Below are 22,868 nucleotides of genomic sequence, written 5' to 3'. Positions count from 1 at the left end.
TGTACTGAATAGAGCTGGGCTGCAATACCACATACAACCTGAGGAAAGGAGTGGTGCTATTTCTGGGGGGAAAAAAGCAGCCCTGTTTTGTCTAATTCTGTTATCCAGGTATTGATAATGATGGCCTTCTCCTCAGGATGGGTCATTATTATCACATCAGCGGGGGTCCCGGTCCTGACAGCCCACCAATCAGCTGTTTCCGGGAGCTATTGAGCTTTCCAAGCACAGCGCCCTACACTGAATAGTGACTGTGCATGGTATTGCAGTTAGGCACCATTGACTTGAATGGGGCTGAGCTGCAACTAGGCCACGTGACTGATGTACGGTGACGTCGCATGGCCTAGGGTAGAGGTCACAGCACTTGCAGAGCACGGCCATTTCTACCAGCTGATCGGCGGGGATCCTGAATGTTGGACCCTGGCTGATCTGATATTGATGACCTATCCAGAGGATAACCCCTTTAAGGCCTCATGCACACGACCGTAGCAGACCCGCAAATAGCGGGTCCACAATATATGGGCACCAGCCATGTGCGCACCGTATCACGAATGCATACCCATTCACATGAATGGGTCCGCAATCCAGAAGATACGGTGCGGGACGGAGGCACGAATCAGAAGCGCACAGAAGCACTCTGTCGTGGGTTTTCTGTCAGTGCCTCCGAAACAACAAAAAAGTTGTGTATGCACTACGTTTTTGCGGTGCAGACGGTCGGATGTGGATCGCAGACTCTATGCAGCACAGCGCGGCCGGCACACGGTCATGTGCATGAGCCCTTACATGCAGATTTTGCAGTGGAAAAGCCAGCGGACTTCACCCTTTCCATTGAGAAATGTGAAATCTGCAAGAGGAATCGGCTATATGAATGGACACGCTGCAGCTTTTTTGCTGCATTCCCATGATGCGGACTAAAGATGCCCATTGAAGTCTACGGGTCCGTGAAAATCATAGACACAACACAGATGACGTCCGTGTTGTGTCCGTGTTGCGTCTGTTTTTCACTGAAGACTGATAGGAGATGCTTTGGATTACAGATGACACACGGAGGAAAAAAAAATATGGACACACGGACCAAACATGGATCCTTCACAGACATCTTTACGGATGAAACACGGGCATTTTTTTTCACTGACGTGGAAATGTGAATAAGGCCTTAGGGTTTGATTCAACTGCACGACGCGTGTGATCTGGGATTAGCAACACCCATTAGACACTAATAAAATAAACTGACTCGTATGTGACAAATTGACCTCTGTGCTGGAAGAAATGCTTATGATGACATCCGTGTGCTGTCCGTTTTTTGCGGATCCATAGAAATGAATGGGTCCATGTGTTATCCGCAAAAAATGTGGATCAGACACGGACCAGAATTACGGCCGTGTGCATGAGGCATTACACGGACATTGTATAACATGAAAAGGACTCTGCCTGAAGGAAGATTTGTAGGAGATTGTATTACAGGTTAAGCAGTTCAAGAGGTTAAGCCCTCCAGCATCACGGTGGAAAACCAGAGTTATTTTTTTTAAGTTTAAGCTAAGACATGGTAATAGGAGAATGAATAACTATTAGAGGGATTATCCCAAAAATGTAAAAAATCTGGAATAATAATTACTATAGCAAAGCAATAAGTGCTACGGTGTAACTTTCACCTCTGTTTTTACCGATCTCCAGCTCTTGTCTCTTCACCTTCTGTAGGTGGGCAGCAGCTCCCAGAACATGCATCTCCCAGGCCGCTCTTGTGAACCTGCCCTGTCCCTCACACACACACACGGCGCCACAGGTCAACATTTATTAGTCGGGATGAATAAATCAAAGATGTCTGAACCGCTTCACTATGAGATCACTATACCAGCACTGTTGTCCAACATATCTGAAAATCCTCCTTAAAGGGCATCTGTCAGCAGTTTTGTACCTATGACACTGGCTGACCTGTTACATGTGCACTTGGCAGCTGAAGGCATCTGTGTTGGTCCCGTGTACATATGTGTCCGCATTGCTGAGAAAAATGATGTTTTAAAATATGCAAATGAGCCTCTAGGAGCAACAGGGGCGTTGTCATTACACCTAGAGGCTCTGCTCTCTCTGCAGCTGCTGCCCCCTCTAAACGTTGATTGACAGAGCCAAGTGTGATGATGTTTTCACTGCCTGGTCCTGTCAAAGTGCAGAGGGCACGGCAGATGCAAAGAGAGGGCTGAGCCTCTAGGAGTAACGGCAACGCCCCTGTTGCTCCTAGAGGCTCATTTGCATATTTTAAAACATCACTTTTCTCAGCAATGCGGGCACATATGTACATGGGACCAACACAGATGTCTTCAGCTGCCAAGTGCACATGTAACAGGTCAGCCAGTGTCATAGGTACAATTCTGCTGTGTGACTCTGCATGGCCTTATTACTATAGAATCATACTGACATAAAGCTGTCAGTATGATTCTGTAGTAAAATGGTCATGCAGAGGCACAATCATGATAATGCCGTGCACTCCTGCAAGACGAGCAGTGTCCAGAACAAAGGATCACGCTCACACACGGAGCGTGATTCCCGCAATGGACTCGCTCGCCGGAAAGAGCCTTAAGGGCTCATTCAAACGGCTGTATGTGTTTTGCGGTCCGCAAATTGCAGATCTTCAAAACACGGATACCAGCCCATGTGCCTTCCGCAATTTACAGACTGCACATGGCCATCACACTCATCAAAAAAATGCCTATTCTTGTCCACAATTGCGGACAAGAATAGGAAATGCTCTATATTTTTTGCGACCCCCATTAAAATGAATGGGTCCGCACCCGTTCTGCAAAAATGTGGAACGGGTGCGGAACAAAACATACGGCCGTCTGAATGAGCGCTTATTCTTAGATCTGGGACAGAGTCTCAAGGCACATGTGAACGGAGCCCAGAATACAAATCCATACACATATAACACATGCAATATAGAACTGTTTCCCAAATTGACATTTGAAACCAAAGTTTTGAAGCTGCTGAAGTAGGAAACCAAAAGTGAAAAGGTGAAGTAGAAAATTATCTCAAGGTGAAATGAGTCAGAGCGGAGGAATGCAGAACACACAGTAAGTTCCCATGGCACCATTTCTTGGGGAGGAAACCATGTGATCTGTAAGAAGTAATGCAGGGTAAATAATTGTGCCAACACAGAGGACATTCCGGAAACAGTCCTGTCCCCATAATGACTGGCTCATAAGAGTAACCCCATGAATCGTGCCGGCCTCAATGTATTCTCATCTGGACATTTATAGCACATTGAAAGGACAAGTCCAGGGGTGGACTGGCCAAAGACCCTACAAAACGCTAAACCTTGCGGTGGGCCGATGCACTTCCTAATTATGTAATCATACGTACAGATGTCGCAGGGTTAGCACTCAAGCTCTTAACTCATCGCATTATCTTGAAACAAAAGCCATTGAAAAGCAATTGAAGGTGTTTGCTTAAAGGGAACCTGTCACCTAAAAAACGCATATAAAACCGCCAGCAGTACCTTATAGTAGCCCCCAGTCTGTTAATAATCATATGCTTGATCGGTTAGTCTGATGCTCCGTAGGTTCAAAAAACGATGTTTTAAGCATCAGACTAACCGATCAAGCATATGATTATTAACAGACTGGGGGCTACTATAAGGTACTGCTGGCGGTTTTATATGCGTTTTTTAGGTGACAGGTTCCCTTTAACGCATTTAGTTTAGATAAAACGTCTCAAAACATGAGTGTTAACTCTACTACATCTGTACATACTGCATTCATATTCTAGAAACACACTTGGAAGTCCAGCTCTAATCAAAAGCAGGGGAACTTTATTTAAGCAGTTTAAAAACTTTCTGTTACAGGAAATGAAGTATTGTTCCGCGTTTCAGACCGCCTCTATTCTGGGTCCTTCAGCATGACATACTGAACAGTCAATGAATGCCCTATATATGCTCACCCACCACCTGGTCCCGTAGTCAACAGGTCACATGGTTGGAGCAGAATGTGCAATCGAAAACACACACATAAAAAATTATGATTTTGCAAAATAAAATCTCATTATAGCTTTAAAACGAAAAATGTAAAAAATAAATATCAGAAAACGATTTCACTAATATTGCAGTATTGGAGCATGTCACTTATTGAGACTAGTTGGATGACAGGTTGCTAGCTGGAACATCCAGTATGCCTCCCTATTTAATGTTTTTTTTTTTTATAATCTCCCCCTCTTGCGGGCATTATGACTCTTTCTATGCCCTGTGCACTAAAACCAGACGTATTCCCACCATGGACAACCGCAAAGTGCAGGCTAACCACAGACACGTTGCGGTTCCCATGGTGGGGCACATCTGAAATGTGTTTGCCGATTCTAGTTTTAATCTGATTAGAAGTGCCCCCAACATATTGTAGTTGACACATCTCACATGTAATTAGGTAGATCACATATTTAGTATTACAGTTCATGTATGCTTTTATTGCAAATTCCTTGCCATTTATTGTTGATTTAAAAGAGCTACCCACTTTAAAGGGATTAACGATATAGCGGTATTTATATGTGCCCATTAGTCTCCATGCAGTGTTTATGCTCTGTGTGTGTTAGATTCTTATAAAAGCCGATCTTATTGATATGTAAATCACCTCTGTCAGGAGCCCAAGGGGTTGTCCCGCGATATGTTGGAGCCCAGCCGCGCGGATCGATCCGAGGCCCAGCACCGCCTACCACTTAATTTATTTACTCCACTATCCCTGACGTTAGTTCTTCTCAGTGCTGTAATTACTGTAATCTTGCGCAGAGGGAGCCGGCGCATGCGCATCTGACTCGTTGAAGCCGGTGCCAGTAGTCCGCACAGGCGCAGACTACAGTGTCCACTGCGTCTGCGCGAGATTACGGCACTGAGAAAGGGATAGTGGAGTAAATAAATTAAGTGGTAGGCGGTGCTGGGCTCCGGATCGATGGGCGCGTGGGACAACCCCTTGGGCTCCTGACAGAGGTGATTTACATATCAATAAGATCGTTTTTTCTAAGAATCTAACACACACACACAGCATAAACACTGCATGGAGACTAATGGGCACATATAAATACCGCTATATCGTTAATCCTGGTGACAGAATCCCTTTAAAGTGATCACAGCAGATGCATCTGCTGTGACCACATTTGTAACGTCCCTTGCTTGCCAGCCAAGTGGGCGGAGATACTTTTTTCTCTTGAAATAAGCTGGGGCTCACCATGTTTCCCAAAGTGGGCGCCTTTCGTGCCGCGCATCTCATACCTCCCATGACCACATTAGACCACTGTTTGTCATAGGTGCTTTCTAACAATTCTACATATCTTGCCGTACTCTTCGCTGTATTGTGTGACAAATGTAGGGGCCTGCATATTAGAGTGTCTCGGTTCATGAGGGGTGCCGGAAAGCCTCTTCTTTGGAAAGATCAACTCTTTCCTATTCATGTCAGACACACATTGTCTCCGTTTCCTGACAATTCCTTCCTGTAAGTGCAGATTGTTGATGTGACCGCATCCCCGACACAAATCCAAATCCAAAATACTGCATTCATATTCTACACCAAAATGTCAGGACACATCTGAAGGCCAGATCAGTGGCATGCCAGGCTGCCATGGGTCTAGGAGAGAGATCAGCAACCTTCGGCACTCCAGCTGCTGCAAAACTACAACTCCCATCATGCACATTTACTCTGCAGTTCTTGTAACTCCATAGAAGTGAAAGGAGGATTCTGGGAGTTGTAGTTTCAGAACAGCTGGAGTGCTGGAGGTTGCTGATCCTTGGTCTAGGATAGGGATGCTCAACCTGCGGCCCTTCAGCTGTTGTAAAACTACAATTTCCACCATGCCCTGCTGTAGGCCGATAGCTGTAGGCTGTCTGGGCATGCTGGAAGTTGTAGTTTTGCAACAGCTGGAGGGCCGCAGGTTGGGCATTCCTGGTCTAGGACAACCCAACTGTTGATTGGGACATTCTTCAATACGTGTGGGAGTGTTACCATTGTGTTGTAAGTTACAAACTACAGTAAGGGTCATGTGAACCTGATCCCAGTACAGACTAATATTACTGGTGATGGCCATCAAAATCACATTTCAATAAATAGCAATCGAAGTATCACTTTATAGCAGGAACTAAAAATGCATTTATTTTTTTCCCCCCTTCAAAAAGGGGGTGAGGCAAAAGGACAAAGGGGTGTGAAAGTTGTTAAACATATTTTTTAGTGCATTATAGTGGTATTAGGATTTCATAATTTCATCATTATTGGAATTAAACACTAAACCTAGAAATTCACAAAAAAATAATAATTCTCTTCTGCGCATATAAACTGTTCTGAGCAAGCACACAAAACTATCCATCACAGACAGTACTGATGAGGGTCAATCACGTCACCACTGCCATCTTACACCCAATGCATGCAGCAGGAGACGTACTGATGTGTATGCCACTCACAGATGGCGACCCAAGCGCCTTCTCATGTGCGGTGGGGGGGAGATATTGGGGGTCATTTATTAAGGGACTTGCAACTATTGTAGAAGTAAAAATTGTCGCAAGACTTTTTAATCAGCTGTGCAACAATATTTAGTAACAAGACCAGCTTTACGCTGAATGGGGGTGGAGCGGGCGCGTGTCAGGGACAAATTTACTAATATTTACGCCTGGAAATAGGCACAAATGTTGTCGAAAATCGAATAGTTTTTCTCTCCAGGAGCACACACTGCCTTAGAGATGCTTAATTTATGACAAGATGCACGCCTCATCATAAATTAGCCGAATCTAAGACCGGAGTAAAAAGCATAAGTCTTAGTAAATGATCCCTATTGTGAGAAATGCAATGATTTTTACGAACTGGCCATTCCACTTTAATATAAGGCCCCATTCATCTTGCGATGGCTAGAGATTCGGAAGTCCCCTATACAGAGCCAATGATAGTAATTGCATCAATTCACACTGCCACAAAATAACTGGCGGATTCTATTTCTGCCTGTATCGATGTTGCCGACGGAAGTCAATAGAGCCTGAAAAAACGTTGTGGATTCCGCTTGTATTATGCACCCTTATGTGACTGCAGCTAGCTAATGACATAGATGAGACGGCAGAGAGGCCGCTGTAGATACCAGAGAGAAGAATACGCAGTGATGGGGTCTTTGTCACACATAACATTTATTCTGTTCATGCCATAACACATCTGTGGAATTACAAGGAAGAACAGTCAAGGTCTCTGCGCGCTGCGGGCAGGACTTTGCTGGAACTTGTCACATCTCTTGCCTAGCTGCGAGATAATAACGAAGCAAACTCCACAGGAATGGGGAATATAATGGTGGAATTCTTCTCGGCAGCGATATGTGAAAGAGTCTGGAGGTAGCGGAGCTGGAGGGCGGCTGGAGACTCGGACATGATAACAGCGGCTTCTTTCAGGGCCCGAGAGGCATTCATCTCCCCCTCTGCTGCAACCACCTGTATACAACAAAATATAACGAGATGGGTGAGCACCACAAGCCTCATATCACTGCTGAACTTCTTATAGAAGCCCTCTTCTTTTTATCCCATAAAAAAATATTCTACATTTTTCAAACCAGCACTTGGATCTGAATACTTTTGTGATTGCATGTACCGGTAATTAAAAGTTTTGTATGGCCGCTGAGTGATTCACCGAAATCTATGTGTATAGCGCCACCTGCTGTTTGCTCTTTTTCTAATTTCTCTGTCCTGCTCACTGAGGTGGGCGCACATGCTCAGTTCCATCCTTCAACTGCCACCGGAGATCAGTGATGAGAATCAATTCAAACAGATTGGATTTGTCACGAATTTCACAAAAATGTATCTGCCAAACGAATCTGACGTTTTGTCAATTCGGTGCAAAAATGCACCAGTCTCATTCTACTGTGAAAATTGACAAGAAAAACAGGAGGGAGGATGAAGATGAAGCATGATATGACACTGGGAGGGAGCAAGGCTTCCCCTGACTGGCTCAGAGGCTAACACACAGCCTGATAAGCCAATCAGGGGGGCAGGTTTCTGGCAGGTCCTTTTGCTCAGATGGAAGAATCGCCATTCTGTGTGCAGCTTGCAATCTGAAAGTATGTGTTTTTGCTGTGTCTGCCAAAACTCAATGGCAGACACAAGCTGGCAATATAGGTGTTAGGGAGAATAAAGAGAGTATAGGGAGAGTATGGTGATATAATTAGGTAGATTTAGGGTTTTATAAGGGAAAGCATAGCCAGAGAGGGACTGGTCACTCAGAGTTGTGCGCTGTTGCATACATCTACTGGCAAGTTCTGCATGTATATGAACAGCCAGCCAACATATTTTTTGTAAATACCTCATATTTGTACAGCTCATAGGCTTATTGCCAGCACCTCCAGCATAGACAGCATACATTTGACTGAAATTGCTGCGCAATCACCCCCTCTTTTTTTTTTCTTCAATTTATCTATTTGTAATTGGTCATTTCAGAGCTTTTGAGTTTGGACAGGGTGCTGAATCTCCTTTAAGAGACCAGTCCTGTATGGAGACTCACTGGAATATTCCATGGTATAGAGATTTCTTGACAATGCTCCATTGGTGAGTTTTCCAGTCAGACTGTTCTGCCATGATGGCATATATCAGGCAGGATCACATCATCACCATCCATTGTAGAGCAGTGTAGTGTGTAGTGAGGCATCTCTGCAAGTGATTTGTTTTTATGAGGAGGTGAGTAGTAGCCTGGACAGAGGGGCGGTTGTGGATGTAGTGTTTCTGGATTTTGCAAAGGCTTTTGATACTGTCCCTCATAGATGTTTAATAAGTTACGTAAGGTCTATAGGCCTGGAAAGTATAGTTTGTAATTGGATTGAAAACTGGCTGAAGGACCGCGTCCAGAGAGTTGTGGTCAATGATTCCTATTCAGAATGGTCCTGGATTATAAGTGGTTATCAGTGCTGGGCCCTTTATTATTTAATTTATTTATGAATGATATTGAGGACGGGATTATTAGCGCCATTTCTATTTTTGCAGATGACACTAAGCTATGTAGAACTGTACGGTCTATGGAAGATGTCCATATATTACAAGCTGACTTGAACACTCTGAGTGATTGGGCATCAACTTGGCAAATGAGGTTCGATGTGGACAAATGTAAAGTTCTGCATCTTGGTAGTAATAATCTCTCTGCTTCATATGTCCTAGGTGATGTAGCACTGGGAGAGTCACTTATAGAGAAAGATTTGGGTGTCCTTGTGGATGGTAGATTAAATTATAGTATACAATGTCAACCAGCTGCTTCTAAGGCCACCAGGATATTGTCATGCATTAAACGAAGCATGAACTCACCGGGCAGGAATGTAATATTACCACTTTACAAAGAGTTGATAAGGGGCATGGAGGGTCTTAGTTATGAAGATTAAAATAATTGAATGTATTTAGTCTTGAGAAGAAGACGTCTAAGGGCGGGGGGGGGGGGGGGGGGGCATGATTAACCTGTACAAGTATATAAATGGGCCATACAAAAAATACAGTGAAAAGCTGTTCCATATAAAATGCGCTCAAAAGACAAGGAGCACTGTCTCCAATTGGAGAGGAAAAAGTTCAGTCTCCGGAAGTGTCAAAACTTCTTTAGGCCTCATGCAGACGACCATTGTGTTTTGCAGCCCGCAAATTGCGGATCCACAAAACACAGATATCATCCGTGTGCATTCTGCAATTTGTGGGAGGCACGGACAGCCATTGATATAACTGCCTATTCACAGAACGGAGCAACGGATGCGGTCAGCACACGGAGTGATGTCCGCATCTTTTGCAGCCCCATTGAAGTGAAACAAAAACTGCGGCTCGGATGCGGACCAAAACAACGGTCGTGTGCATGAGACCTTACTGTAAGAACTGTGAAGCTGTGGAATATACTACCTCAGGACGTGGTGTAGGAAGACGCAAGGGTCCGCCATTGACGGAAGGTATGTTTCACCGAGATTCCTGGCCTTGGTGAAGTAAGAGCCGGTAATTTCATGTGTCAGCGGCAGCTAGTGCTGGCTGACATGGTTTTGCTATTTAGTATGGCTGTAAAGCCAACCCGGGCCGGCTCTTACTGGGAGCAGCTAAAGTGCAGGGTGGGTGGCTGTTCCCCACGTTCCAGGCCGGGTCTTGATTTGGGCTATAAAACATAGGCAGCACTGTCAGGTGGTGGGAATTGACTCCTCTCCGACAGTGAAGCTCTGTCGGTCTCTGTGTTGGGACCTGGGACTTTGGGCCTGCGTAAAGGCCTGCTACCTTGTTGGCGTGAGAGCAGGTGGTTTCTGCTATGTCCAAGGACTTCTGCATTGCTGCACAGTGTGAACAAACACCAGACTCAAGGTGACTGTTTTGCTTGAAGCTGACTTTTTGTTTGGTTTATCCTTATGTGTGAATAAACACCGAACTGTTTAAGTTAAAGACGTTGTCGTAGCCTCTATACTGCGTCCGCAAGTCTGTCCACCAGAGCAAATCCCCACAGTGGTCACAGCAGGAACAGTGGACAGTTTTAAAAAGGGTTTAGACGAACTCTTAAAAGTAAAAAACATTAATGCTTATAAAAACGTGCAGAAATCTGAGACTCAATTCCTTTTGGGATTCGCGTCCCCACCTATCCCTTGGATGAACTTGATGGACGTATGTCTTTTTTCAACCGTATTAACTATGTAAACAGTCCCGCTTATGCTCTAGGACAGGTTGCTGGTGGTCATTTTAAATCGTCCCCTTTAATAAATTTAGTTAATCTTCTGCTAGTCAGAAAAGCAAATCTACACCGCAATCTACAGTTTCTAGTGTAAATTATAGTAAATCTGTTGGGCTGTAAAGGCCCTGCTTTGCAAAATTGGCAGAAAAAAGTAAAGACACAAATCTTTGCGTAAATGTCTCACACAAAATACTGGCATATGTAGGTTAATAAATTACCCGCTTGTTTCTTAGGAATTGCCACATTGGTATACAGCATTCAGAAAGCCTGGTCATATTCTGGAGTGTACAGATTACAGGTTGTGCAGGCGGTATATATGGACCACCTATCCTCAGGATATCAGATGAGTGTGGGTCTGACACCCAGCACCCCCGCCGATAAGCTGTTTAAAGAGGAGGGGGCACTCCGTATGAGCGCTACTTCTTCTTCATTACCCTATCCGTCGTCTTGGAGGGGCAGTGTAATGACAAGTACTCACTCCAGTCACTTGAATGGAACGAGTACTTGTAATTACACTACACCGCTGGTGCAAGGTGGGCGACGAGCTGTGTAATGAAGAGGTAGCAGCACTTGCATGGGGGTCCGCCTCCTCTTCAAACAGCTGATCGGCGGGGTTCCAGGTGTTGGACCCCCACCGATCAGATATTGATGACCTATCCTGAGGATGGCTCACCAATATATATAGCTGTACAACCCCTTTAACCACAAATATTTTTTGCTAAAACTCCCAGTAACAAAGCTGAAAACCAATTTTGTGAGCACAATGAATGGCGCCATCATTCTGATTAAAGACTGACACCAGTGAGGATGGCATATGCCACTTGCTGATGGTGGCTAGCTCCATTCACAGTTAATGATACCTTTGCTCTGGCTTCGCGGGCAGCTTCTGCTTCAGCGGCCATTGCTCTCTGTAAAGACGATGGCAATTTGACGTCCTTTATTTCCACGCGCTCCACCTTAATTCCCCATTCTTTTGTAGCATCGTATAAGATTCTCTGTGGATACAATAGAGATGACATTCTCATAAGTAATTAGGTCCTAATGTCCCCACTGAATGGCAGCAAGCAGAGGTCAGACAGTTTTTTGCCACATTTGGCAAGGGCATGGCCTAATGGGAAAGGAGGTCCGCCAATCAGCTGTTTTGAGAAGGCAGTGGCGCTCTTGTGAGTGCCGCTGGCTTCTCTGTGCTTACCAAGCACAGCACCAAACATTTAAAAACAGCTATACTTGTTTGTGATCAGTCCCATTCACTTGTATGGGGCTGAGCTGCTCCTAGGCCACATGAACGATGTACGTGCCATCACACGGCCTAGGGAAACCTGCTCACAGGAGAGTAGCTGCCTTCTCAAACAGCTGATCGGCGGACCCCCACCGATCAGATAATGACCTATCCAGAAGATAAGTCATCAGTTATAAAGTCTCAGAAAACCCATTTAACCCCTTAGTGACCACCCATACATGTTTTTCCGGCGGTCACTAAGGGGCCTTGGGCTGGAGCGCCGCCTTTTTATGGAGGCACTTCAACCCAAGCTAGCACTACAAAAAAGCGCAGGAGCTCCCTGCTGGGGGCAGTGATCAGAGACCGTGACAAGCTGTCTCTGATCACGTGATAGCCACGATACAGTGTATTACGGCGATCACCAAAAATGCCGGCAGAAGGGCTGCCGGCAGTAAAAAAGTCTCCAGTGCAAGGATCGGGCAGCTTAGCTTTCCCCACCCCCAGTACCTCAACAAAGATGGCCGCCACCCCCGGAACAGTTCTCTCTCCTCAGAAGAGGAGAGAGTGTATAGAAGGGTGCCCTGACTGGTCCCCTATGACCCTGATCGGGGCAATATGGGCACTAATTAAGATTTTAAAAAGTTTAATAAAGGGCAGGAGCACGTACCAATAATAAAAAAAAATTGCGCAGACATGTGCACTGGTTACTGTGCTGAAGATCTGCCTTCTGTATTTACATTTAGTCAGGTGACTATTGGTTGCCTACTCTTGACATGTGCGTTGTAATTGAAGATCTGCCTTCAGCACAGTAACCATTACTATTGGTCCCTGATCATGTGGCCTCCATGATAACCCTATCATGGAGATCACATCCATTATATTTACTGAACACAGCCAGGATATGGGCTGTGCTTCTCTCTCCCCTCAGTGCAGTTGTTCTGTGAGGAGAGAGAGATCAGACTTTTGTCCTGGCTGTGCGATTTACTGTGAAAAAATCAATTTATAAACTGTCCGTCCGTAACTGGCGGTCAGTGGGCGCCCGTCATTAGGCGTCTATTAGGGCTGGTCAGTTACTTTCATTAGGGACCCTGTGTCCTTCTGTTACTGGCGGTCAGAGGCCATCTGTTGCTGTCCATCTCTTACTGGCGGTCAGAGGCCATCTGTTGCTGTCCGTCTGTCACTGGCGGTCAGTGGGCATCTGTCACTGTCCATCTGTCACTGGCGGTCAGAGGCCATCTGTCACCGTCCGTCTGTTACTGGCGGTCAGAGGCCATCTGTCACCGTCTGTCTGTCACTGGCGGTCAGAGGCCATCTGTCACTGTCCATCTGTTAGTCGGTCAGTGGGAATCTGTTAGGGTCCGTCCATAATTATTGGTCAGTGGACAACCCCCTTCTGACGCTAGGGAACATTTACTTTTAATTTTTAGGGTGGGATATATTTATATATTTTTTCTTTCTGAGATTTTTAGTAAAAAAAATGGCTCTAAGAATATACAGTGCGGAACAGGCATATGAATTTCTATGCTCTGAAAACTCTGAAACCGACACCGCTTCAGAGGCAGAAATATTTTCTGATAGCGAGGACTCTAGCTCCGCTTCCATCCCCAGACCCCATAACCATATGGTGGTAGAAGTCGCCACCTCATCGCATTCACCACCCAGCGGTCCCATCCACTCTACTACGTGGGTTCCTGCTTCATCACCCCCCCCCCCCCCAAGTACCCCAATTTTTATTTTCTCCCCAAATTAATGTGGACGTCATCAATTTTACCCCTTATGATTTTTTTCATTTATTTGTGGACGATAAAGTCCTGGAATTACTTGTGCAGCAGACTAATCTGTACGCCACACAATTTGCTGTACAAAAGCCCACGTCTATTTATCTAAGACGGTGGACCCCCACAAGTGTCCCTGAAATGAAAACATTTTTGAGGCTTATCCTGGACATGGGCATTGTAAAAAAAAAGCCATCTGTCCGGTCCTATTGCACTGCGAGTACTGTCCACTCAACCCCTGTGTTTGCAGCAGTTATGTCCCGAAACTGATATGAAGCCCTAATCCAGTTTATGCATTTTTCGGACAATTCCCAAGTCCCCCCCAGAACTGACCCAGCCTACGACCACCTAAATAAATTGAGACCCCTTATTTCCCTCCTTAGAGATTTATTCTTAAAATTTTATACCCCTGATAAAAATCTATCCGTCAATGAATCCCTTTTTAGTTTTAAAGGCCGCCTTTCCTTCCGTCAGTTGATTCCCTCCAAGCGTGCCAGATATGGGGTAAAATGATATTTCAGTGGACCGCGCGATCCCTAACAGTAACCACTTTCTCCCAGAGCCATCCAACTTTATACACACGGGTAAAACATCGATTCCCACAGATGTCTTCTCAACATTAAGAGCCCTGTGGAATGCCAAAAACCGCACTAATAGTGAAGTATTGTGGTCACTATTCACACAAACTTGCAAAAGGTTGTACTCGCGCAAAGGTAGAAGAAAACACAGGCACATCAAACAGAGTTAGGCCTCATGCACGCAACAGTATTTTTTTACGGTCCGCAAAAACGGGTTCCGTAGGTCCGTGATCCGTGACCGTTTTTTCGTCCGTGGGTCTTCCTTGATTTTTGGAGGATCCACGGACATGAAAAAAAAGTCGTTTTGGTGTCCGCCTGGCCGTGCGGAGCCAAACGGATCCGTCCTGAATTACAATGCAAGTCAATGGGGACGGATCCGTTTGACGTTGACACAATATGGTGCAATTGCAAACGGATCCGTCCCCTATTGACTTTCAATGTAAAGTCAGGAGTCCCTTTTATACCCAAAGGGGGGGGGGGTCTTTTTAGGAAGTCAACATAGTCTCATTTTATGTTCAGCTTGTGGACTTTCCAGGGAGGGAGGGATCCTTTTGGAATGGGTTGTGGAGCTCATTTTTTTATTGAGACATTGGAACAAATTTTACCTTTTCTGATTTGTTTTCTTAATTTTCCTGATTTCATTTTTTATGACTGTGTCCTTTCACACAAAGCAGTTAATTCCATTTACATTACTGTATCATGATATTGGCATGATATTTTTTTATTTAGAGGATCTCTAATGATTGAGTTGTTCCTCACCAGTACACTAAGGGCTTTATTAAGAATTATTTTTTTTGTTGACACCCCACAACTCGTCTAGAAATACTGACATCATTTTGGGAATTAGTGGTCCATCACTGTTCCTACAGATGGTTCTGGACACTGTCCTTTTATATATTCTGCAGGTGACTGGTTGATTGTGTGCATAGCGGTTTCTACCTTGCCGGGTAGGGGCCTGTTATGGTGCACTGCATCACTTAGCAGGTTAGTCTCTCATATAGGGATTGATGGGGCTAAAGAGACGTTGTACGACCAGTCACTGTCCTTGAATGCCAGCTTGTCATTATAGCCCTATCGGTCTTCTTGTAGCTTGTGAAAAAACTGGAATTTGCAACATAGTTGGAGACATTTTGCTCCGTTTTCTTGGACTTGTTGCCTTTGGCCTCATGCACACGACTGTTGTTTTGGTCCGCATCGAACTGCAGTGTTTGCGGCTTGGATGCGGACCCACTCTGTGTGCTGTCCGCATCCGTTGCTCCATTCCGGCGTCCCTGATGAAGCATTTGGAGCGAAACCCGGGTCGGCCATGATCACTTGGCTGGTTTTACGTGATTTATATGCTTTTATACATTTATGTTTGTGAGTATAATAAATATTTATACAGTAGAATTGCCTACAGGACTTCACTATTGGAGCACACTTCCTTTGCAGCAGTGACTAAGGCCCCTTTCACATGGGGCGAGTATTCCGCGCGGATGCGATGCGTGAGTTGAACGCATTGCACCCGCACTGAATACCGACCCATTCATTTCTATGGGGCTGTTCACATGAGCGGTGATTTTCACGCATCACTTATGCGTTGCGTGAAAATCGCAGCATGCTCCTATTTGTGCGTTGTGGTGCGATAATCCACGCAACGCAGGCCCCATAGAAGTGAATGGGGTTGCGTGAAAATCGCAAGCATCCGCAAGCAAGTGCGGATGCGGTGCGATTTTCACGCACGGTTGCTAGGAGACGATCGGGATGGAGACCCGATCATTATTATTTTCCCTTATAACATGGTTATAAGGGAAAATAATAGCATTCTGAATACAGAATGCATAGTCAAATTGCGCTGGAAGGGTTAAAAAAATAAATAAATAATTTAACTCACCTTAATCCACTTGCTCGCGTAGCCCGGCATCTCTTCTGTCTTCATCTGAGCTTCTTGCAGTAACAAGGACCTGTGGTGACGTCACAGTCATCACATGATCCATCACATGATCTTTTACCATGGTGATGGATCATGTGATGACTGTGACGTCACTAAAGGTCCTTGTTACTGCACAAAGCTCAGATGAAGACAGAAGAGATGCCGGGCTACGCGAGCAAGTGGATTAAGGTGAGTTAAATTTATTTATTTATTTTTAACCCCTCCAGCGCTGTTGTACTATGCGCTCTGTATTCAGAATGCTATTATTTTCCCTTCTAACCATGTTATAAGGGAAAATAATACAATCTACAGAACATCTAACCCAAGCCCGAACTTCTGTGAAGAAGTTCGGGTTTGGGTACCAAACACACGCAATTTTTCTCCCGCGAGTGCAAAACGCATTACAATGTTTTGCACTTGCGCGGAAAAATTGCGGAAGGCACCCGCACGTTTTCCTGCCACGCCCGTGTGAAAGAGGCCTAAAGGGTGCAAACTACAAGAGGAATAGAAAAAACGAATGAATACTAATGATTGATGTGCCTGCGTTTTCTTCTACGCTTGTGAGTACAACCTTTTGCAAGTGTGTGTGACCACAATACTTCACTATTAGTGCGGTTTTTGGCATTCCACAGGGCTCTTAATGTTGAGGAGACGTCTGTAAGAATCAATGTTTTACCCGTCTGTATAAAGTGGGATGGCTCTGGGAGAAAGTGGTTACTGGTAGGGATCGCGCGGTCCACTGAAATATAAATAGGTCATTTTCTGATGACACATTCCCTTTAAAGCCGTCTTTGTACAAATGTATTAATAACAATGTATATTACATTGTATATCACACGGTATGATGTCTGAGGTTTGCAGATTGCAGTATTCACTTCTGTTCCGGTTGCTTTATGCAATCATTAACTGCGCGGAAATTGGGCATAATCATTAACCCTGCAAGTTACAGGCAGTACAAAGGCTGGATATTCTGTTATGTATTAAAACGACTGTGTATGGCAGAATCCTTTATGGATTAGATGCTAAGGGGAGATGTCTAGGTCTGGCTCACACTTGTGTTAGGGCTGTACTACCCCAACAGATTATCTGATCAATATCTGTCCAATCAGACCAATAGTTGATGTGTATAACAAAAGATCTGTGTGGTAAACGTCCACCTGACCGAGGACTGGTCAGAAAACCTGTCAGCTAATCTGCTGGTGTAATGCAGCCCTTAGGGCTCATGCACGCGCCCGAATTACAGCTTTGCTTTGTATGGAGCTATAAGGACGCCTTCACATGTTGCATAGTTTTTTGGGGGAGAAATTTCTGCAACAGAAAATCAGTTCCATTCAACTCAATGTGGACAACAAGACCATGTATTTCTGCATTACCCCAATTCAGGTGAATGGAACAGATTTTCAATCACAGAAATTTTTGCCACAAAATCTGCCAAGTGAGAAGGCAACCTAATAGGGCTACCATGCATGGGCCCTCTCCTGTCTGCACGTATGCCTCTGATTTCTAATGGTGGCATGCTCCATTGGACTCCGTATGGACAGAGGTATTCTCATCATTGCCTATATCTCTGTACAGTGATGGTCAGTTTGCAGTGTTTGCCAGCGAACACATGCAGGCTGCCATCTTGACTCACCCGTCCGGCGATGCACAGGTAAGCCCTTACCTGTACCTGTGCCGGGAGCCGGTCTGAAACAAATGAGGTCACCGGGAGCAGGCAGTTCTGAGAACAGCCGCTGGGGGCCTTCATCGGGCTGTTCTCGGAACTGCCTGCTCCCGGTGACCGCATTTGTTTCAGACCGGCTCCCGGCACAGGTAAGGACTTACCTGTGCATTGCCGGACTTGTGAGTTAAGTTGGCAGCCCGCATGTGTTCGCTGGTGAACACGGCGAACTGCCCATCGCTGTTTCTGTACACATGGGGCAAATTTATCAATGGTTTTATGCCACAAAAGTAGCCTAAAAAAGTTGCAGATAATTGCATACACTATATATGCGTTATAATTTGCAACTATTTGCACTTCCCTTCTCACCACTGGTGACAAGGTGGGCAGAACGGAACTGTATGCAGCAAGTGAATGAGAGTTTTTAAAATCGAATTTACTTTGCTGCTGCTGTAAATGTTGCAGATTTTCTGCATGTAAATTCTGCTGCGGAAAATACCCATTCTGTATATGAGAAAATGAGGCCCTACCCTAAGGCCAGCCATTTTCTTTCAAATGAGACGTGCAAATCGATTCATCTGATCAAGCAGAGCTCTGCACCTGTGACAAGGTGTCCCCCAAAGCGGAGGATGCCCCCCCTGCCGCTTGACATCTAGGCTGGCCCTGGCAATCTGCTGCGAGAGGCAGTACACCTCCAGGTAGTGGCACATGAACAGTCACTGCTGCTTGCCGAAGCATGACCGCTAGTCAGAGCAGCGTCGCGAGCACAACATTGTCAGGGCCCTGGCCTCAGCTTGGGGGATACTCTGTTTGACGAGATGAGTTGATTCTTAAGAATCAATTTTCTCTCATCTCTACTATGAAAGTATTGTTCCTCAGAAGCACTGCATCTTGGGGTACAGCTACACACTGCGATGCCCCTGCGATTCTGGCCAGTGTGCGCGCGCCACATAGCAGCAAACAATTCCAGGGAATCCAGGCTCCATTGTGCACATACGTTATTCACCTTAAAAATCAGTGTAGGTTAAAGAGCATTAACCAAAAAAAAATGTAATTGACTCCATGTATTAGGCCCCTTTCACATGGGTGAGAATTCCGCGCGGGTGCAATGCGTGAGGTGAACGCACTGAAGCCGGACCCATTCACTTCAATGGGGCTGTTCAGATGAGCGGTGTTTTTCATGCATCACTTGTGTGTTGCGTAAAAATTGCAGCATGTTCTATATTCAGCGTTTTTCATGCAATGCAGGCCCCATAGAAATGAATGGGGATGCGTGAAAATCGCAAGCATCCGCAAGTGCTGATGCAATGCGATTTTCACGCATGGTTGCTAAGTAAAAGGTCCATTGTGGAGTTAAAAAAAAAAAAAAAAAACGTAACTCACTTCATCCACTTGATCGCGCAGCCGGGATCGCCTTCTTTCTTCTTCTTCTTGCAGGACCTGGCTTGAAAAGGACTTTCAGTGATGTCATCGTGCTCACCACGTCAGCGCAGGTCCTGCTGAATGAAGATAGAAATCTTCTATCTTCATTCAGCAGGACCTGCGCTGACGTCACCGAGTGCGATGACGTCACCGAAGGTCCTTTTCCAGCCAGGTCCTGCAAGAAGAAAGAAGACGATCCCGGCTGCGCGATCAAGTGGATGAGGTGAGTTACATTTATTTATTTTTTTTAACCCCACAATGGACCTTTTACTTAGCATTATTTTCCCTTATAACCATGTTATAATGGAAAATAATAAAATATACAGAACACCAAACCCGAACTTCAGCGAAGAAGTTCAGATCTGGGTACCACAGTCAGTTTTTTATCACGCGCGTGCAAAACGTATTGCACCCGCGCGATAAAAACTGAACATCGGAACGCAATCGCAGTCAAAACTGACTGCAATTGCATACCTACTCTCACAATTTTCCCTGATCGCAGACGCAACGCATCCGGACCTAATCCAGACACGCTCATCTGCAAGGGGCCTTAGGCTACTTTCACACTTGCGCTTTCCCTTTCCGCTATTAAGATCCGTCATAGGATCTCAATAGCGGGGGAAACCGCTTCCATTTTTACCCCATTCATTGTCAATAGGGACAAAACTGAACTGAACGAAACGGAGCGCACCATAATGAATTCCGTTCCGTCTGGTTGCATCCCCATTGCAGACAGAATAACGCTGCAAGCTCATCGCACTCTATGTAAGTCAATGGGGGTGGATCTGTTTTCTCGGACACGAAAGAAAACGAATCCGTCCCCCATTGACTTACAATGGTTTTACAGATGGGTCCGTCTTGGCCATTTTAGAGATAATACCACTGGATCTGTTCAGAATGGATGGAGACGGTTATATTATTGTGACGGAAGTGTTTTTGCTGATCCATGACGGATCCAGAAAAAATGCTGGTGTGAAAGTAGCCTCATAGGTGCAAAGTCTTTCAATATATTATTCAAGAGCTGTGGCTACAGATACTCGTGACTGTGTGTACAGAGGTGGTCACCCAACTTTACAAAGACCCTGAATGGTATACAAAGCTGCTTTTATAGGCAGCCTTCCTCTCCTGGTCCTCTACTGGTCTGCTTGTGTAAATGTCAGTTGTTGCTAATGATCTGGCATTTATTCATGCACCAAGAGGATCAGGATGAACAGAGTCTGTAGCAAGGAACCCATTCATATAATAAGACATTGGGTTTTTATAAACGGCTGTAATCTATGGGAGCCTCCAGGAAAACCTCTTCCTATACTTACACCCATATGATCAGCCATTTCTTCACGGTCTATCAAAATGTCGGTCAGGCTTTTGGTTCCCAGCATATTCCGCAATGTGGTCTGTGCCAGCATCTGAGTAGCTTGATTGGCGTTGTCCACTTTAACTACTGTGACAATTGGATTGAAAACACGGTAGAAGACCACAGCATCGACCATGATGGTTACAGAATCCTTGGTGAGAACCTGTAAGTACAGTAAAACATGGCTGCAGTACAGGTGCGCACTGATCTACACAGTGCTGGACCCCATTCCTTAACATTGCATTTTTCCAACTATGAAAGATGACTGGTCTGAAATGTTAAATTAGGAAAGGGCCTCTGCAAAACAGATTTTCATTATTATTGCATTTATTTAAAGTTTTTTCCAACTGTAGAGTTTAAAGTATTTGGCTGGATGTGATTGAGGGAGCTCGGCATTTATTGTTGTCATTATTTTGTTACTATCATTATTTTTTGCCATTAAGGTTCAGCACTGATGTGATTATTAATTAGGCTTATAGATTACTATAGATGGTGTTCTGAGCTCTCACTGTTACTGCCCGGTGCTGTGTCGCCCTCTTGTGTCCTCTTGGGTGGATGTCTGCTGCAATATATAACTCTTGTCATTTTATTCAATTGATTACTAATAAAGATATGTGTTTTCAAAGCATCTTGCAAGGTGTGTTTTTCATTATTTTTGGGGCTTTAGCTACAGGAAACATTTAAATGAGCTGACTGCTGCTAAAGGAGATCTACAGGTTATAACATTCAAGGGTTTACTTACTTGTTTCCCCTCTACTATGGCTGTTTACTTAAAGGGGGTCTACAGTTTGTTTAAACTGATCGGCAGGGGTCCGACACCCAGGACCTCCGCCGATCAGCTGTTTGAGAAGGCAGAGGCGCTCCAGCAGCGCCGCGGCCTTCTCACTGTTTGCCGCTGTTCAAGTGAACAGAGCTTAGCCCCGTACAAGTCGTGACGTCACTGGGCCAGCGGTAAACAGTGAAAAGGCCGCGGCGCTGCTGCCTTCTAAAACAGCTGATCGGCGGGGGTCCCGGGTGTCGGACCCCGCCGGTCAGATGCTGATGATCCAGAGGATAGATCATTAGTTAAAACAAACTACAGAACCCCTTTAATAAAAGAGGTAAACGGCACAACTCCGTATGGCTTTTTCAGTATTTTGCGATCTGCAAAAAATACGGATGACGTCCGTGTGCTTTCCGTTTTTTTGTGGAACGGAACAGCTGGCCCCTGATAGAGCAGCCCTATCCTTGTCAGTTATGCAGACAATAATAGGACAGGTTCTATCTTTGAACGAAACAGAAAAACAGAAATACATTAACGGAAGGCATACGGAGTACCTTCCTTTTCTTTTGCGGATCCATTGAAATGAATGGTTCCGAATACAGAACGCAAAAAACGGAACATAAACGGGGGGAAAAAAACGTTTGTGTGCAAAAGGCCTTAGTTAGATTGTGTTTGCCCCAGGTGGACAACCTTGTCCATACACCCAACTAGGGCCACACTCAGGCCCCCTTAAGTACCTAAAAGGAGTGTTTCCGGCATTTATACTCCCTTTGGATAACTTTATTTAAATAACACATAAAACCTGTTTAAACTTGGATTCCATAGGATTTTTTTTTATAAAAATGTATTTCTATTTGCTTCGTTTTCCTGTGGGTTTATTTTTCGACACAACAATGTAAAGCTTCATTTCTGCCTTCTCCTTATACCTGTGCTCTTTGGTGAAGCATCCAGTATTTATTTCTGGCTCCAGAGGACAAATATGTCTAGTAAGGGTGCGTTCACATCACCGTATGTATTTTGAGGTTCGCCAAAAATACGGACGATGTCCTTGTGACATCCATGTTGCATTGTTTTTTTTTGCGGATCCAATGTAACAATGCCTATCTTTGTCCGCAAAACAGACAGGAACAAGACATGTTCTATTTTACTGGGTTACGGAACAGACATATGGATGCAGATAGGACACAGTGTGCTGTCCCTATTTTTTGCGGACCCACTAAAATGAATGGGTCCATAACCGATCCACAAAAAATGTGGATTGGATGCGGGCTGAAATACGGTCATGTGAATGCACCCTAAGGCTTCATGAAAACCCCCATAGCAGGTCCATGCCCGTATTGCAACCTGCAAACAGCGGTTCTGCAATAAATGGGCACTGGCAGATACGGTGTGGAACGGAGGCATAGATTGGAAGCCCGAGTGCTTCCGTGAGTTTTCTGTCCGTGCCTCCGCACCGCAAAAAAGTAAAGCATGCACTACTTTTATGTAGTGTGGATCGCTATTAACAGACGGCAGGCACTTGGTCAA

General features: G+C 45.0%; 1 protein-coding gene across 1 annotated transcript in view; it reads right to left on the bottom strand.

Annotated features, from left to right (window-relative positions):
- Window positions 1–7,113: 7,113 nt before the first annotated feature.
- LOC122930873 (stomatin-like) overlaps window positions 7,114–22,868 on the bottom strand; it is a 71,659-nt gene continuing 55,904 nt past the window's right edge. Inside the window, exons 6-8 of the mRNA XM_044284543.1 lie at window positions 20,538–20,741; window positions 11,519–11,653; window positions 7,114–7,426 (exon numbers count right to left, since the gene is read on the bottom strand). Coding sequence (XP_044140478.1) covers window positions 7,238–7,426; window positions 11,519–11,653; window positions 20,538–20,741 — 528 coding nt within the window. The 3' untranslated portion in view covers window positions 7,114–7,237. The remainder of the gene's footprint in view (window positions 7,427–11,518; window positions 11,654–20,537; window positions 20,742–22,868) is intronic.

The sequence above is a fragment of the Bufo gargarizans genome, chromosome 3 (genome assembly GCF_014858855.1).
Source record: "Bufo gargarizans isolate SCDJY-AF-19 chromosome 3, ASM1485885v1, whole genome shotgun sequence".
NCBI classification, from domain to species: Eukaryota; Metazoa; Chordata; class Amphibia; order Anura; family Bufonidae; genus Bufo; species Bufo gargarizans.
The sequence above is the reverse complement of the archived record's forward strand: the minus strand, read 5'-3'. Positions and strand labels throughout refer to the sequence as shown.